The following is a 16,933-nucleotide window of genomic DNA, read 5'->3' on the forward strand; positions in this document are numbered from 1 at the left end:
TATATATAAAAAGTATGTTTATTGACAGCGTCAAGCAACAGAAAATCAAATTAAATACTGTTTGACTTAATGGTTGCAAGTTATATTTCTTTGCCCAAAAACATGTGGGTTGTTTCCATTTATGGCATTTCTGTTTTACTGTTCAACACCGACTGATGAATCTGGCGCTTCAAGACAAGCAACAAAGGAGTTGAATCTGGCACGCTGGACCAAGTTCAACTTTATAGTATTTTCCACTAAAATAAAAAAGGTACGAAAAAGGTGCCATCGGCTGCAGTGACAATGTGCAGCAGACAGAAAACTTTCCTGTCACAAAAAATACAAATAAAAAAAAACACTACTGCTGCAAAATTGGGACTGATAAATTTGTCATTGAGAGCGAGAGATAAAGAGAGCGCGAGAGAAATCAAGCAACAAAAAGTGAGCAAGAGATAGCGCAAGAGAGAGACGTGGAAGTACAGAGAGAGAAAGATGAGAAAAGACTCCGTGGCGGAATGAGACAAATGGAAAAAAAATATAAAAATTGCATCGGGGTCTTTCATTTTTTTGCTAGTTTTGTTTTACATTCAAGTTGAACTGGAGCCACAGCAGACAGACCTAAGGGGGGAGAACATACATTATCTTAAGGTTCAGACCGACTGTGCTAATAAAACAAACTAAATCTCAGCTGACTAGCAGATATAAATCCTACATTTTGTTTTCATATTCTTGAAAAAAAACACTGCAATCAACAGCTAATAGAATAAACTGTTTTGTTGATTTGGTTCTTTTATTATTTCACCCCAAAAATATGACGCTGTCCGTAAAGATTCATTCTATATTTATTTTCTCTCTGATGAAATGTAATGAATCTATTAACAATCTGAATGTCACAGGAATTCAAGCATGCAATAAAAACCAGAAAAACAAACACTCTTTTAAAGGCCTTAACCCATAGTCGTGAGGTCATAGGTGTTGGGTCTGACAGTAGTCATTTAAAGTGGGTATTTTCCATAAAGCCTACTTTTAGCCTACTCGGAGGCAAATCTATGTCCATTTGTCCATTGATTTCCCATACTATCCAAGCACCAGTCCATTCAAGTCTTCAAATCATTGAGCAGGACAATCCTTTAAGACAGATTGTGTGTCAATCCCTGAGATCTGACCATCTAAAAAGTGTCACACAAAAAGTCACAACAATAAAAAAATTTAAAAAAGTCTAATCCTCCCCCTTTCTTTTCAGAGCTTCCTCTTCTTCGCTTTCTTCTTCCGTCTCTTCTTGGCCAGGTAGTTAGTGAAGAGGTTAGTCTCCCTATCGTCTTCATCCTCTTCCTCCTTGTACCAGGGTCCCCAAACCCCTCCGTTAAAGTTAGGGTTGGAGCGGGAGTCTTTAGCCGGGTAGCGCACCGGGATGGCAGTCCTATTGTACTGTGCTAGCCTCAATAGCATCATCTTCACTATGTGTGGGTAGTGTAGTGACAGGTCCACTCGTTCATAGGGGTCTGCTGTGATGTTGAACAGCCAGATGGACTTTCCCCGGTCCCAGCGGATGCGTTCATTATGCCAGCGGTTGGTCAGAAGTTGACTGGAGAACGTCTGCGGAGGGACCCAGTCGCTGTAGCCTGGCACCCCAGTAAGGAGCTTCCAGTGACCGACCCGGAGGGCGGCACGGATGGCCGTGTTCCAGAGGCCGTAGCCGGCCTTCCAGGATCCATTCTTGGCCTTAGTGTAGATAGGGTCAATGTTGTGTAGGATGTCCTGCCGGGGGGACGGACGGCCCTCGCTGATGGCCTCCCACACGTCGTACCCGTCCAGGTTGAGGTCTTCGTCCAGAGTCCCCTCCCCCAAGGACACCAGGGTGGGGAACCAGTCCGTGATGTGAATCAACGCCCGACATTGGGTCCCCTTGTTCACAAGCAGGGGACTATGGACGAAGCCTACGGCCCGGATGCCCCCCTCCCAGTAAGTTGCCTTGCTCCCCCTCAGTGGCCAGTTGTTGCCCCCGGCCATGGGCTGGCCCCCGTTGTCTGACGAATACACTATCACTGTATCGTCATAGAAACCGTAGCGCTTTAGCGCCAGCGTGAGGTTGTGGATGGCCTCGTCCAGGCAGGACACCATGGCGGCGTACTTGCGACGATGTAAGTTAGGGATGGACTTGTAGCGCTCCAGGTAGAGAGCGGGCACCTGTAGCGGGGAGTGGACCGCCTGAAAGGCCAAGTAGAGGAATAAGGGTTTTTGAGGGTTGTGGTGAGCCAGGATGTCCACAGCTTTTTGGGTGAACATCAGGGTTGAGTATTGGCCCCTATCTTGTTCCCAGGCCGCCTCCTCCCCTTCATAGAGATCATAGCCACACATGCCAGGACCGTCACATTTATAATGGCTATAGTAATCACCGCTACCCAGCAGGGACCCAAAGAAGGTGTCGAAGCCCCGCTGGGTGGGCATGCAGCCGCGTTTGTAGAAGCCCAGGTGCCACTTGCCCACCATGTGGGTGGAGTAGCCCGCCTGCCTGAGTTTTTGTGGCAGTGTGACGTTCTCCAGGGGCAGACAGTTGGCCTGGGTGGGCCGGATGACCGAGTGCTGGAGGCCCGTGTGGATCTGATACCTGCATGGGACACAGAAGAAATGGTGTTAGTCAAATCAACCAATCAAATCTTATCTATGACTATTTTTTTTCCACAAAGAGAAAGCCAAGGCGACAGTGGCTAGGAAACACTTCTAGTTTGTTTATCTAAACATTGAGAAGAACCAGTGTTAAAAAAAAAGAGACCATCCTCATCTGGCTGGCCAGAGTATCCAAAACAAGTCACACATCATAAAGCATTTGCTTACATTTACAGCTGAATATAATATAGTTGCAGTATTATGTTATGACAGGTTCATACATACACCGCCATGACTCTGCTGTGGTGTTTGGACATTTCCTACCTCCACTTTTTTCTACGCTTGAATTGTAAAGGAGTTTCATGGCATATGATGTGCACACAAATTGCTCCGCATAGGGAAAAATAGGCTATACTGGATGAGAATATTTGGACAATTTCAACACGCTACTGTATACATTTCCAATAAACTAAACCAAACTCTCCCAAGGTTCTGGTAAATCCATTTAAAAAGTTCATGCAGTTCAAGTTTCTAAAACAACAATGGAATCCTTTCACAGGCCATTTAAATGCAATGAGACAGCACAGAAAACAGCTTTGCGGAACAGATTACACCCATTATGCAATCTAATTGTAATTACAATGGACTTAGTCCAAAGCCAACAGGTTTAAAATGACAGTTGACTGCTTGGGCTAACACGGGCCGGCAACCAGAGAACATAGTGATGCTTGACAGGAGATGTCCAAGAGCAATATGTCAGAGGATGTCGTGGTAATAGTGGTGGGTATCTGGGGGGGGCAAAGAGTGTCAACACAGAAAACCCATCATTCAAGAGTCAAGGCAAGCCAGGAAACAAGAGTTGTGACCTGAAACTAACGATGTTCCTAACTTTCTATACTGCGGCGGCCATTTTGGCAACGATCGAGACGGAAAAGAAAGCGACGACTTGTGTCGACTTTGCCTTGGTGTCTCCACGAGGCCGGTGTTATGAGAGTGACAAGAGTCTTTGTGTAGAACAGACCGGAGTTCCCGAAAAAGGACCACCTGCCTATTGTCATGAGCAAGGAAATAGTCAACAATCAAAAAGTCCAGAGGTAATCGTTCCCCTAGTGGTAACGATCAAACCCCGGACAAACCAAAGTTACTGTGTGTGCAGTATATCTGTTGACACAGCTACTGCCTATGTACACACGTCTTATTCTGAAAGCATCTCTTTGTGCTTACAGAGTACCTAAAACCAGTCGGTGATTGTATTTGGCAGTGGGAACAAGGTCTGTTGTCATATCAGACCATGTAAATATTGCAAACGTTGGTTTTAAAATTGAGCACTTAAGTCTCGGGAATGTAATCAAGGAAGGCACTATTCTGTTAGTAATGTGAAGTCAAAAGCTGCACCTACCTTCATGTACAATGACATAGTGACTGATTCCTGGCGAGGTTACCCATGCTCGACCCCGGGAGCAACAGAGCTAGTCTTTTTTTTAAAAAGCGGGTCCTCCGATGTCTGGAGGTGACGGCCCGTCTTGGCTCAGCAGCCTGGGACGGTGGAGCCGGTCTCGGTAGTAATTACGTCCGACTCTCCAGTGCTGCTTTTGGACGGAGAAAGCCAGGCTACCTCAAATCCATCATCGTCCTCTCATCCCTCTTGCTCTCCTGCTGCCAGTGGCAAAACAGGCAACCACTCACTAAGGCGAGGTAGAGAAAATAAGAAGTTGGGTGTGCACTTTGAAAAAAAAAAAAAGGAGGCTTTGGCTAGAGGGAAGCCAGGAGGTGGACAATCAAACCGAAGGCTTCCTTAGCAGGGTCTATACTCTTCACAGCAGTAGTGCAAGCACTGCAGCTCTCTGTGCAGTCACTCCTGGGGATCCAAATCTATGCTTTTCCTGTGGAATTATACCTCCCCTCACACAAAAACAACCCATGCTTACACAGAGTATGTACATGTACGCACGCGATCCCCTCCACACAGCACAGCTTGGCTGGTCATTGTCCTATGCTTGAAGTCATTGGTCGGTGCTCCTGGTTCAGTTTGGGCTAGGTTTACGATGTGTAGGATCTGCAGGTTAAAGCGGCAGGAGTTGATTTTTAAACTTTTCCACGGCTCCCCCCCCAAAAACACACGCTTATTCACACTTGGACACAGCCCTGTGCAGGTCTTTGCATGCGTTTAGCATACTGCATCTTGGAAGTGCAAATACACACTACAGTAACACCTTGCCCTTGACTTAACTTACATAATAAAACAAAACATGGACTGGCCTAAGTGTTTTAGGGAAACTGGCTAATAATTCCCTTGAGAAACTGAAAGTTAGAAATGCTGTTGAGTTGATGAAACACAGGGACGTTCTAAGAGGTTTTAGACTTAATTGGTTATTTATTGTAATTCACTTAATACTGTCACACAATATTAAACGGTCAGACACAAGCTGAACAGTTTGCAGAATGGCATAATGAGTGGTGTGTGTGCACAAGCTGTGTTTGTATGTGTAAAGCCGCTATGTGCGCATGTTTGTAAGCTTATTTGTGCATGTGTGTGTGCGCATGTCTGTGTGCTTGTTTGTATGCTAAAATGACAGAACATGGTTTTGCTAATGGACCTCGGGAGAGGGTAATGGCGTAGTCTCTCTGGCAGTCCAGAACTCCCTACCATACAGTATTCTATGCCTCAGGAGTCAGTCAGGTGGGAGGACCGTCTTACTGAACAACTCTTTCTCCTCCTCCTACAATTCACCGCGTAGCAGATGTCTCAATGAACGCTGCACAGTCGCTATGGTAGTACAATAGCGTCGTTCACAACACACCTCTCACTGGGCACACACACACACACACACACGTGAATCAGCGCCGTTTCCACATCATTTCAATTCAATTATGTTGAACCTACATGGACCAGACGTTGAATTGGCATCTGTAGCCAGTGTGCTGGTGGCAGTGTTGTTGTTTGGTCCCATCGCCAGCAGACTGTAGTGGAGTTACATGCAACACGCAGGGATAGAGTCATAAGTAGAGTATATACACCCAACATCTGGCATCCAAAACCTAAAGATCCTCTAGTGTCTTTTGAAAGGAGAATGACTGTAGCATATGGGTTAACCTTTTTACTGCAGTGGGCTAAAAATCAGGGTCACACAAGAGTTGTTCTTGGTAGTCTTAAAACACATTTACTTTGAAAACGGAAGTGTACACCACACACACGGGCTTACAAAAAAGGAAGACGCCTGTACCATGTCAGATATAGAGCGTCCCAATATTACACATCACAAAACCGTTAAGTATAAAAACATTTAACAAACACTCCACTAGGTTATTTTGACTGCAAGAAAGACCTACGTAGGTCTGAGTGGCTCCTAGGATTCTTTTTTTAAATTTTTTAAAAAGTATTTTTTTTAACCTTTATTTAACTAGACAAGTCAGTTAAAAACAAATTCTTAACTGACGGTGGGAACACTGCCTTGTTCAGGGGCAGAATGACAGATTTTTTACCTTGTCAGCTCGGGGATTCGCTCTTGCAACCTTACTAGTCCAACGCTCGAACCACTAGGCTACCTGCCACCCCACTAGGCTACCTGCCGCAAACAAGTGAAGTGGGGCAGTTTAAAATGCTATATACACTTTAAGGATGTAAGATTTAATATGTTAGTGAATCAGAATTCATCTTTGAGGATAGAAATGATAATCTAAAGCGAACCATTCAGTGGGGCACTACTACGGGATCTGGGATGAGAACCAGATTGTGTGTTGCTTTCACGTGGGTCTGGGGTGATCACGTCTCACCAGTTAGTGGTCTGAGTAGGGGCCTCTCAAAATCGCCACTCCACAACAAAACACACTGGGGGGGGGGGGGGGGGGGGGGGTAGAGGAAGCATTGTTGCCCTGGGCGATCATTAACTGGATCCAATATGGATCAAATGAACTAATATAGTGATGGAAAAAAATAAGCCAAGGGAAAAGCAACATCTGTCTTTGGGTAGAGACCAGAGAGACAATCAAGCAAGCTCTTTTGGTGGTCCATGGTGGAACTTGGCGCCGAGCGCGTAGGCTTTGACTAGAGCTGAATCTGAACCCCAAATTGCCATTATATAGTCGGTGACATACGTTGAAGTGAACTCAAGACTTCACAACTGCAGATAATAAAATGTGCAGAGAAAACTTTAGTTTCCATCTATATGCCATCTCTCTGTTTAGCGCTTTTCACAAGCAATTATATGTCCATGTTTACTCTCTTCGTTTGCCCATAAATGTCTATTAAAAAAAAAAAAAAGTGCCATTTCTGGAGGGTTTTCTGCTCCATTATCTTCATTCTCAGCCAGACGTGGACCAGCTTGTATACATTCCACCGGGGTATAAGATTAGATTTTCCATTCCTTCAAACTTCACTTGTTTTTATTTGTCCAGCTTCGTATTAAAAAGCCAAGGATTGAAATCTGGGATTGAGAGGAAGGGACAATGTCTCCCTGAGGGCATCTTTTTCTTCAGATTTTTAAAGCCACACAAAATCACAACGCAACACAGTTGGAAAAAAAAGACAGATGCACGTCAGAGCTGTGTGTGTGTGTATATAATATAAGAGTCTCTTATGTGTTCATCCGAAAGGTAGAGTGTGCGTGTGAAAGAGAGCAAGTGTGTGTGTGTGAGCACGTGTGTTTCTGCGAGTGCGTATGCGTGTGACTGCACGAACTCATCTACGTATGAGAGGGTGTGTGAATTCACCATATAATCCTAACCCTCCAGAGAGTCTTATGGGATGCTGGTGCTCACATACCAAAAGGTTACAGGCGTGTAATGAGAATGTCACGCTACGCAGTCTCTCATCCCTAAACAGATCAGTCATCTAAAACGAAAGCTCTCGACGTGGACTGGAATTCCAAAGTATCCTGGTCTACATCTATGACATTTCAAGGGAATGGGTCATTGGCCTTGAATTTGTGTGGGTCTTGAGTGGTTGAAGGACATTTCTGCTTTCTAGTCTTTATGGGCCCGTAAAAAAATAAATAATAATGACTGGAGTAGTGAGCGTATTCAATGTGCCTCCCACCCTGTCGCATACAGCCCGTTTACAGACCCTCATTAACATCTTATGGCACGAGCTCATGGTTCTTCCCTACTTTAAGTCCATATCAACCAAATTACAGTACAGCCACAATCTCAAAACACCCATTGTAAATCACACTAGCTATCGCCCTGGTCTATTTTAACACAACCGCTGGGCCAACAAATCACAATAAGCCATTAAAACACAACTCAACAAGTGCAGCTTGCAATCACAGAATCCCACAAGGCACAACAGGGATACCACTACTAGGCTACACAACCACTGGGTTCTAGGCCTATACCAGGTTTCAAACCATCACTATCCCTGGGCCTGGGCCCGGCTCCATGTGCCAACCCCACGGAACTGTTCCACATCCTCCCCACATATGGTTCGAATAAGCAGCCTCTCCTCGGCTCTCGAAAGCTAATGAAATTTAGCCTTGGAGCGGTGTGGTTCCCTCGCTTATTCCCTTCCTCCCTTTCGACTTGATCTGACTGGACCGCCCCTTCAATCGCACTTCTGCTGCGCCCTCTTTGGCACTCGTCTTCTTTAACCCATTCAGGACTCAAAACACTATAGATTCCCTCGCTCTCGTCCAGACCCTCCCTTAAAACCTTCATTCCCCTATTCACACGTTGGCCTTGCTTCACTTTGTCAACCGACCCAGTATGCATTCGCTCTGCAACCCAGTGTGCTGGGATGGAGTGAGTGTATAGGGTGAAGGAAATGGTAGAAGGTGCAACAGAGTGAGGGTACAGGGTGAAGGAGAGCGAGATGTACAAAGAGAGCGACAGCTCAGTGAAGCGACATGGGGATGGGTGAGTGAGAGGGGAGGCTGGGCGACTGTGGACAGTCTCTGCATGGGGTCTGGAGAAGTGGAAGGTGAAACTTGACTGGGGTGAGAGGGCAAAAAGGGGGGGAGGGGGGGGGGGGGGGGGGGGGGGGAGTAGCTCTGTGCAAATAAACCACGGCTCTGCCCGTGGTTTGTTAGAGTTACAACTTACAGCGCCTTGACACCAAGACAGCACAGTGTTTGGTTTCATGAAGCTGCCCTTATCCACATTGGTGATGTCCTCCACGCAACCCAGAAGCCACTGTGGGGCACATTCCTGATCATTTGTTTGTTGATGGATGGAGGTTCATCAGCGATGTGGGCCTTTGATAGCTAAATAGAATGTAGCTTTACGCCGATTCCACCGGAGTCATCCTCCGTGGGAAGTAGAAAGAGAGGAACAGAGAGGGACTGATAGATGTGTGAGAGAGAGAGAGAAAAGAAAGCGTTTCGGGAGATGAAGGGGGTGGTGGGGGGGGGGTATTCCTGGCTATTTTCTCAATAGTTTTTATTCAGACTAGTCACATAAATCTTTATAAAAAGGAGTGCGTCTGAGAATGTAATAGTGAATTTAGACTACAGCAAGGAGACATAATTCAAGTCCATTTTAACACTACCTGACAAACAGCTGCGAGGTTGTGAAGTTTCCAAAGTTCTGGCAAAAATTAAATCAGCGGTCTTTTATGAATGCCTAATTCCACATCCGTGTACTAAACACCTTTGACAGAGGCCACACATCAGCTCTGTCCGGACACGTTTTGTCGTCATGTCTCTCAAGCTGTGAAATACGCACATCTTTGATACTACCGGGTGTGTTTACAAAACTTTCAGAAAAATGTCCTTTGTCCCAACCGCCCAACCGCCTTGTCTAGCAGAGAAGTTATTTCAGAGAACCTGGTCTTGAGCACCATCCATTGTCTCAAACCCATTTCCACAGACATAGTCCACATTCTTAGACTTTAATAAGGAACGCCATAACCGCTGCCAGGTCAATACAACCTATGCCCTTTCCTTGGTATAACTTCTCACTTTTCCAGGAGTGAATTACTGAGTAGTACAGTGAAAGTTCATGGGGTTTGAAGAGCCCTATAAGTCAAGGGCTGTTGTTGAACTTGGGAGGCAAATGCTCAACTGAAGCCTCAAAGTTTTTTTTTTCCTGCCGCTGCCCTGAGGAAAACCAGAGGTCGAGGTGCTTCGATTCAGAGCTGCCGTAGCAATTTGGGGGGGGGGGGGGGGGGGGGGCTTTACCTTTGTACGAACAGCAGCAGCACAAATGGGGTTCACTTGTCTGTCTCCATATATATATATATATATATATATATATATATATATATATATATATATATATATATATATATATATATATATATATATATATATATATATAACATTTTCGGGATGGAACATTTGAGTGTAAACTTATATAAAAGTATGTATAAGAGAACTAACAATCAACTAAATAAACAGCCTGGTCTCAGACTAGATGTAAATATCTGAAACACTCAAATTAGTATGTATGATATGTAACCATAGCAAGCGTAACATACGACAGATGGTTACTTAAGGCAAAAACAAAAGTATGGTGGTTGATCAGGGTGGGCGTATAATGTGAATGTGGAGAGGTGGGACAAAAGTCGTGAGTTTGAATCTCAACACGGACAACTTTAGCTAATTACTTAGAGTTAGCTAACCACTTAATACATTTTTTGCTACTTTGCAACTACTTAGGGGAAGGGTTAGCAAACATGCTAACACTTTTATCTAACCCTTTAACCTAACCTTAACCCATTGGGCAGCAGGGTAGCCTAGTGGTTAGAGCGTTGGACTAGTAACCGAAAGGTTGCAAGTTCAAAATCCGAGCTGACACGGTACAAATCTGTCATTCTGCCCCTGAACAGGCAGTTAAATCCACTGTTCCTAGGCTGTCATTGAAAACAAGAATTTGTTTGCCTAGTTAAATTTGCCTAGTTAAATAAAGGTAAAATAAAAAATAAATAGCCTAGCTAATGTTAGCCAGCTAGCTAACGTTTGCCACCTAGCTAGAATTCACAACATATCATACAAATTGTAATTCGTAACATATCATACTAAATGGAGTGTCTCCAATTTACACACAGAATATACAAAATGCTCTGAGACCAGGTTGAAATGAAAGCTCGCCAGGGAGAATCAAAAATCAAGAATGAAAATTATGCGTTCAGAGGTATTTCTGTCATGGTATGGGGCCCCCGTTGATTTTATTATAATGTTTGAGTCACTCAGATAGCGTAAGACACGGCAAATTGTGTAGTACTGCAGGAAATTCGCTTTAAAACTGCAGTTTTTCTCTTTCAGCCTCATGGCCCACAGGATGGCCTTTACAATTTTAAATGGAGTTTAATGAGGTGAAGACAGAAATACATTTTTAAAGAAAGCTGCGATTTCAGTGGCTGGGTCAGTCTTGCATGCTGCCACCACCTGATCTCTGCAAATGAAGGACCTGAGGCCAGAAGACAGTGGGCGCTTGTGTGTGAAGGATCAAGTCCCCTCTCTGGTATCCACGTGTTGCATTAAAAGCAAAAGGGAGAGTGGTTGAGTGGGACAGACAACATTTGACCTGGCCATCTCTAATCCTGCACAACAAGCCGATTCTGGAAAACCCTCGCGACTCAAAAGACCATTGTCACCATCACAACGATCGCTTCTCTTTTTAGGACCAGTGACCGGAATGATAGTGTGTGGGCATGGTAGTAGGAGGAGGGAGCACATCGGGGTTGAGAGAGATTGTGACGTTTGTGCAGGCCTGCTCCTGGACTAAAAAGCACATTGAAATGGAGAGTGCTAACGCAGTCCAGAAAGAGGCTTCATCAGCCTTCATGCAAGATTATTTTCTTCAGACAATCTTTCCACCGAAAAGGCTCAACAACAGCTCTTACTATGCAAACACAGCAGATGAAACACATGGTAATATATTTATTTCTCACCAGAATAACGCACTCACCTCGTCCCTGCAATGCCCAGTCAGTGGCAGTGCCACGGGGGGAGGGAAAAGGAGGAAGAAATGGCTGATATTACCTCTACTTGAACTTCATTACCATACATGTCAACATGCCCTGGGATATCTGGATATTTTGACCTGTCAGTCCCCTGGGTAGAACTTAATATTTACGAGGCAAGACAACCTGTCCATCTAGAGACAGTTGAGAAAGAAAAAAAACATTTTCAAACTAGAGCCCTCTGGTGTATAGTTGTGGTTTACAATTGGGGCGCAACAATAACAACTGGAATTTAAAATTTAGCGTGTGTGTGTGGCAAGGGGTCAGATTCCTTTGGTTGCCATGCCAACCAGCCCAAAACCCCCCAAAAACAATTACACCTCAAAAAAAGGGACCCTAAGCGGCGAGCAAAAGTTTAGAGATCACAACAACCACCCTTTCAGCACGATATTCAAGTTACTATATTGCAGGCCACAAAAGGGGAAAAGCATTGACATCTTGACATTTTAACAGCCCTATAGAATGGATCATGGGACAGACATCTGCTGAAATCCCACCGCAAGGCATGGAAGGGAAATCCAGTCTGGTCCCTCCAATATACAGCACATAGCAGTACCGTAGCTCTCCTCACATTTCTATCCATTAGTAAAAACACACACACACACAAAGGGCCCCTAATCTCCTCTTTGGAGGACACCCTTCTATTTCAAAACATAGATTAAAAAATAATAATTAAAACACCACCACTCTTGCAATCATCCTTTCAGGAGTAGCCTGGTAACACAACTGTATATACACCAACATTTCAGGGGTGGGTGGAGTGGGCAACATGGGAGACACTTTTTTCATAATTTGCCAGAATAGGTGCCCAGGAACCTTCCCGTTTCAGTAGGCAGACACTATAGGCGCAACTGAACTATCACATTTACATAAGTACTCGGACCCTTTACTCAGTACTTTGTTGAAGAACCTTTGGCAGCGATTAGACTTGAGTCGTCTTGGGTATGACGCTACAAGCTTGGCACGCCTGTATTTGGAGAGTTTTTCCAATTATTCTCTGCAGATCCTCTCAAGCTCTGTCAGTTTGGATGGGGAGCGTCACTGCACAGCTATTTTCACGTCTCTCCAGAGATGTTTGATTGGGTTCATGTCCAGGCTCTGGCTGGGCCACTCAAGGACATTCAAAGACTTGTCCCGAAGTCACTCTTGGCTGTGTGCTTAGGGTCGTTTTCCTGTTAGAAGGTGAACAGTCACCCCAGTCTGAGGTCCTGAGTGCTCTGGAGCAGGTTTTCATCAAGGATCTCTGTGTACTTTGCTCCGTTCAGCTTTCACTCAATCCTGACTGATCTCCCAGCCGCTAAAAACATCCCCACAGCACGATGCTGCTGCCACCACCATGCTTCACTGTAGGGATGGTGCCAGGTTTCCTCCAGACATGACGCTTGGCATTCAGGCCAAAGAGTCTAATTTTGGTTTCATCAGACCAGAGAATTTTGTTTCTCATGGCCTGAGAGTCTTTAGGTGACTTTAGGTAAACTCCAAGCAGGCTGTCGTGTGCATTTCACTGAGGAGTGGTCTAGCCACTCTACCATAAAGACCTGATTGGTGGAGTGCTGTAGAGATGGTTGTCCCATCTCCACACAGGAACTGTGTCAGAGTGACCATTGGGTTCTTGGTCACCTCCCTGACCAAGACCCTTCTCCCCCGATTGCTCAGTTTGGCCGGGCGGCCAGCTCTAGGAAGAGTCTTGGTGGTTCCAAACTTCTTCCATTTAAGAATGATGGAGAGCACCGTGTTCTTGGGGACCTTCAATGCTGCAGAAATGTTCTGGTACACTTCCCCAGCCTTCACAATATCCTGTCTCGGAGCTCCAAGGACAATTGATTTGACCTCATGGTTTGGTTTTTGCTTTGACATGCACTGTCAACTGTGGGACCTTATATACTGAAATGAGTTAGTTAGATACTTTGCAACTTCCCACCTGGCTACCCCTACCAACAGCTCTGTACCCCTCACAGCAACTTGCCCAAGCCTCCCCCATTTCTCCTTCACCCAAATCGAGACAGCTGATGTTCTGAAAGAGCTGCAAAATCTGGACCCCTACAAATCAGCCAGGCTAGACAATCTGGACCCTCTCTTTCTAAAAGTATCTGCCGCAATTGTTGCAACCCCTATTACTAGCCTTTTCAACCTCTCTTCCGTCTCGTCTGAGATTCCCAAAGATTGGAAAGCTACCGAGGTCATCCCCCTCTTCAAAGGGGGAGACACTCTAGACCCAAACTGTTACAGACCTATATCTATCCTACCCTGTCTTTCTAAAGTATTGGAAAGCCAAACAGATCACCGACCATTTCGAATCTCACCGTACCTTCTCCGCCATGCAATCTGGTTTCCGAGCTGGTCATGGGTGCACCTCAGCCATGCTCAAGGTCCTAAACAGTATCATAACCACCATCGATAAAAGACAATACTGTGCAGCCATATTCATCGACCTGGCCAAAGCTTTCGACTGTCAATCACCGCATTCTTATCGGCAGACTCAACATTCTTGGTTTCTCAAATGACAGAGTTCAGTGTGTCAAATCGGAGGGCCTGTTGTCCGGACCTCTGGCAGTCTATGGGGGTGCCACAGGATTCAATTCTCGGGCTGACTCTTCTCTGTATACATCAATGTCGTCACTCTTGCTGCTGGTGATTCTCTGATCCACCTCTACACAGACGACACCATTTTGTATACTTCTGGCCCTTCTTTGGACACTGTGTTAACTAACCTCCAGACGAGCTTCAATGCCATTCAACTCCACTTCCGTGGCCTCCAACTGCTCTTAAATGCAAGTAAAACTAAATGCATGCTCTTCAACCAATCACCACCCGCCGTCTAGCATCACTACTCTGGACGGTTCTTACTTAGAATATATGTGGACAACTACAAATACCTAGGTTTCTGGTTAGACTGTAAACTCTCCTTCAAGACTCACATTTAGCATCACCAATCCAAAATTAAATCTAGAACCGGCTTCCTATTTCACAACAAAGCAGGTATATTCCTTCCTATTTCACGCTCCAGCAGGTATATTTCACTGGTCACCCCCAAAGCCAATTCCTCATTTGGCCGCTTTTCCTTCCAGTTCTCTGCTGCCAATGACTGGAACGAATTGCAAAAATAGCTGAAGTTAAAGACATATCTCCTTCACTAACTTTAGGCATCAGATGTCAGAGCAGCTTACAGATCATTGCACCTGTACATAGCCCATCTGTAAATAGCCCACCCGACTACCTCATCCCCATAGTTATTTTTTGTTGTTGCTCCTTTGCACCCCTTTGCACATCCATCTTCTGCACATCTATCACTCCCGTGTTTAATTGCTAAATTGTAATTCATTCACCACTATGGCCTATTTATTGCCTTACCTCCCTAATCTTACCTCATTTGCACACACTGTATATAGACTTTTATTGTGTTATTGACTGTACGTTTGTTTATTCCATGTGTAACTCTGTTGTTTGTGTCGCAATGCTTTGCTTTATCTTGGCCAGGTCGCAGTTGTAAATGAGAACTTGTCGTCAACTGGCCTACCTGGTTAAATAAAGGTCAAATAAATCAAATGTAAAAAAAAACTACTTAGCATGTTACCTAACCCTTTCCCTAACCGAACATCTAGCAACCCAAAGGTTGTGAGGTTGAATCTCACCACAGGCAACTTTATCATTTTAGCAACTACTTACTACTTTGCAAAGATGTTGCATGTTAGCTAACCCTTTCCCTAACGCTTTAACCTAACTCCTAAACTCAACCCTAACCTCTAGCCTTGCTAACGTTAGCCAGCTAGCTACAATTATTGTATGTTTTTCAAATTCATAACATATTGGACATTTTTTCAAATTCATTAAATATCATACGAAATGGGTAACGGACATCCACAAATGAATACATACCATACGAAATGTAAATACTGTGTCATACTAAATGATGCGTCTCGGATTTACGTACAGAATAATACGAAATGCTCTAAGACCAGGTTGACTGACCACAACTGAATACCCACGAGACAGGAGGTTCAACTCACCTGCCAGTCATCAATTGACTCCTGGAAGGGCTACAGAGAGGCTGAACATAGTAATTCTCCAGTTTCACTCCCTGCGCTGCCAGCCTGTCCAGAGTTGGGGTTTTGATCTCGGACCCATGGTAGCCCACGTCCCGGAAGCCTTGGTCATCAACCAGGATGAAAATGATGTGAGGTTGAGTGGTCTTGTCACGATTACTCACTCGGTTCTGCGAATTGCCATTCCAATTTCCCCACGACATCTGATAGCCACATGTCAGTGAAGTAAACGCGAATAAACTCGCCAGGACACTGACGATAAACATCTTCATCCCCGACGTTTACACTGCATCAAAAACCAAACCACTCGAATCATTGTGTTAGTCTGAGTAAAAAATATATATATATATATAATTAAGCGATCGTTGGTTTGCTACATTGCAACAAAGTTATTGGCAGTGGTTGTCATGGTGGACAACGAGCGAATGCGGTGGAGGAGCGTTGCACATGTCCCGGTGTAGCAGCCCTTGGAAATTGTGTTAGCATTGTCCTCAATGGCCTACTCTCATACTCTAGCCCGATGACAACGTTTGTGTTCAGTAGCCGACGATAATAGCAGTCCAGTCCTTTCAAATGCTGCAACACGCGTGTTTGAAGTCCCCACCATTAAAACGTTAATCCAAAGTTCTACCACGCAAAACATCTTCCCGTCGGAATGCTCTATTCCTCGTTTGAAACGTGGCTCCTCTTACAAAAATAGTTGAATCAACTTCACTCTTCACTTAAAACTGTGTTGCATCAATCGCGAACCTCACTTGTGTTTATTCTAGGACGTGAGAGACTTGACAGGTCCTTCTCTCTCAGCAACGAGTCTGTTTTAGAAACACCCGCTGCCAGCTGTAGGGGCTGCTCTTCCGTGTGTGTCTGCGCTCCTCGCACTCCACCACCATTTAAATGGATGGGGGAGTGCAAAGAGCATTTGGATCAACCTATTGATTGGGTTGTGACAGTGTGGATTATACAACGGGTGGGTATAATCCTGAATGCTGATTGGTTTAAACCGCATTCTACAAATTTCCGCGGGCTAAATCTATGACGTTTAAATGCCCATTTGCACTGTTCCACCTGATCACGCAATCCACTGTTTTATCAGCCCAGCCAGGCAATTTATAAACTTGATCTCCACTGTAAAAAGCATTTAAAAAATCTTGAATCATTAGCTCATTGTTATGGATGTATCCAAATAGAAAACAATTCATGCAAATGAAGCTACTTTGCTGTTATTCTGGCTGCACTTTTTGACTTGACTGTAAATTAGCCGTAGTTGGCTAGCTAGCATACAAGGGATAAGAACATTGCCAGCCAGTATGGCAATGTAACATTTAAAACGAATGACTGTCGTGTCCATAGATTCAGAACAAAAGGACTGAATGACTGTATGGTCTGCCCCTGGAGACAGTCACAA

At 44.7% G+C, this 16,933-nt stretch overlaps 1 protein-coding gene across 1 annotated transcript; it reads right to left on the reverse strand.

Moving 5' to 3' along the window:
* On the reverse strand, window positions 1-16,433 carry LOC110531871 (arylsulfatase J). Its single transcript, XM_021615348.2, has 2 exons — window positions 15,493-16,433; window positions 1-2,587 (listed from the first exon to the last, which is right to left on the reverse strand). Exons 1-2 carry the CDS (start codon window positions 15,798-15,800, stop codon window positions 1,219-1,221), a joined length of 1,677 nt encoding a protein of 558 aa, XP_021471023.1. The 5' UTR covers window positions 15,801-16,433; the 3' UTR covers window positions 1-1,218.
* Between the last annotated feature and the right edge of the window lie 500 nt (window positions 16,434-16,933).

The sequence above is a fragment of the Oncorhynchus mykiss genome, chromosome 9, assembly GCF_013265735.2.
Source record: "Oncorhynchus mykiss isolate Arlee chromosome 9, USDA_OmykA_1.1, whole genome shotgun sequence".
Classification (NCBI taxonomy): domain Eukaryota; kingdom Metazoa; phylum Chordata; class Actinopteri; order Salmoniformes; family Salmonidae; genus Oncorhynchus; species Oncorhynchus mykiss.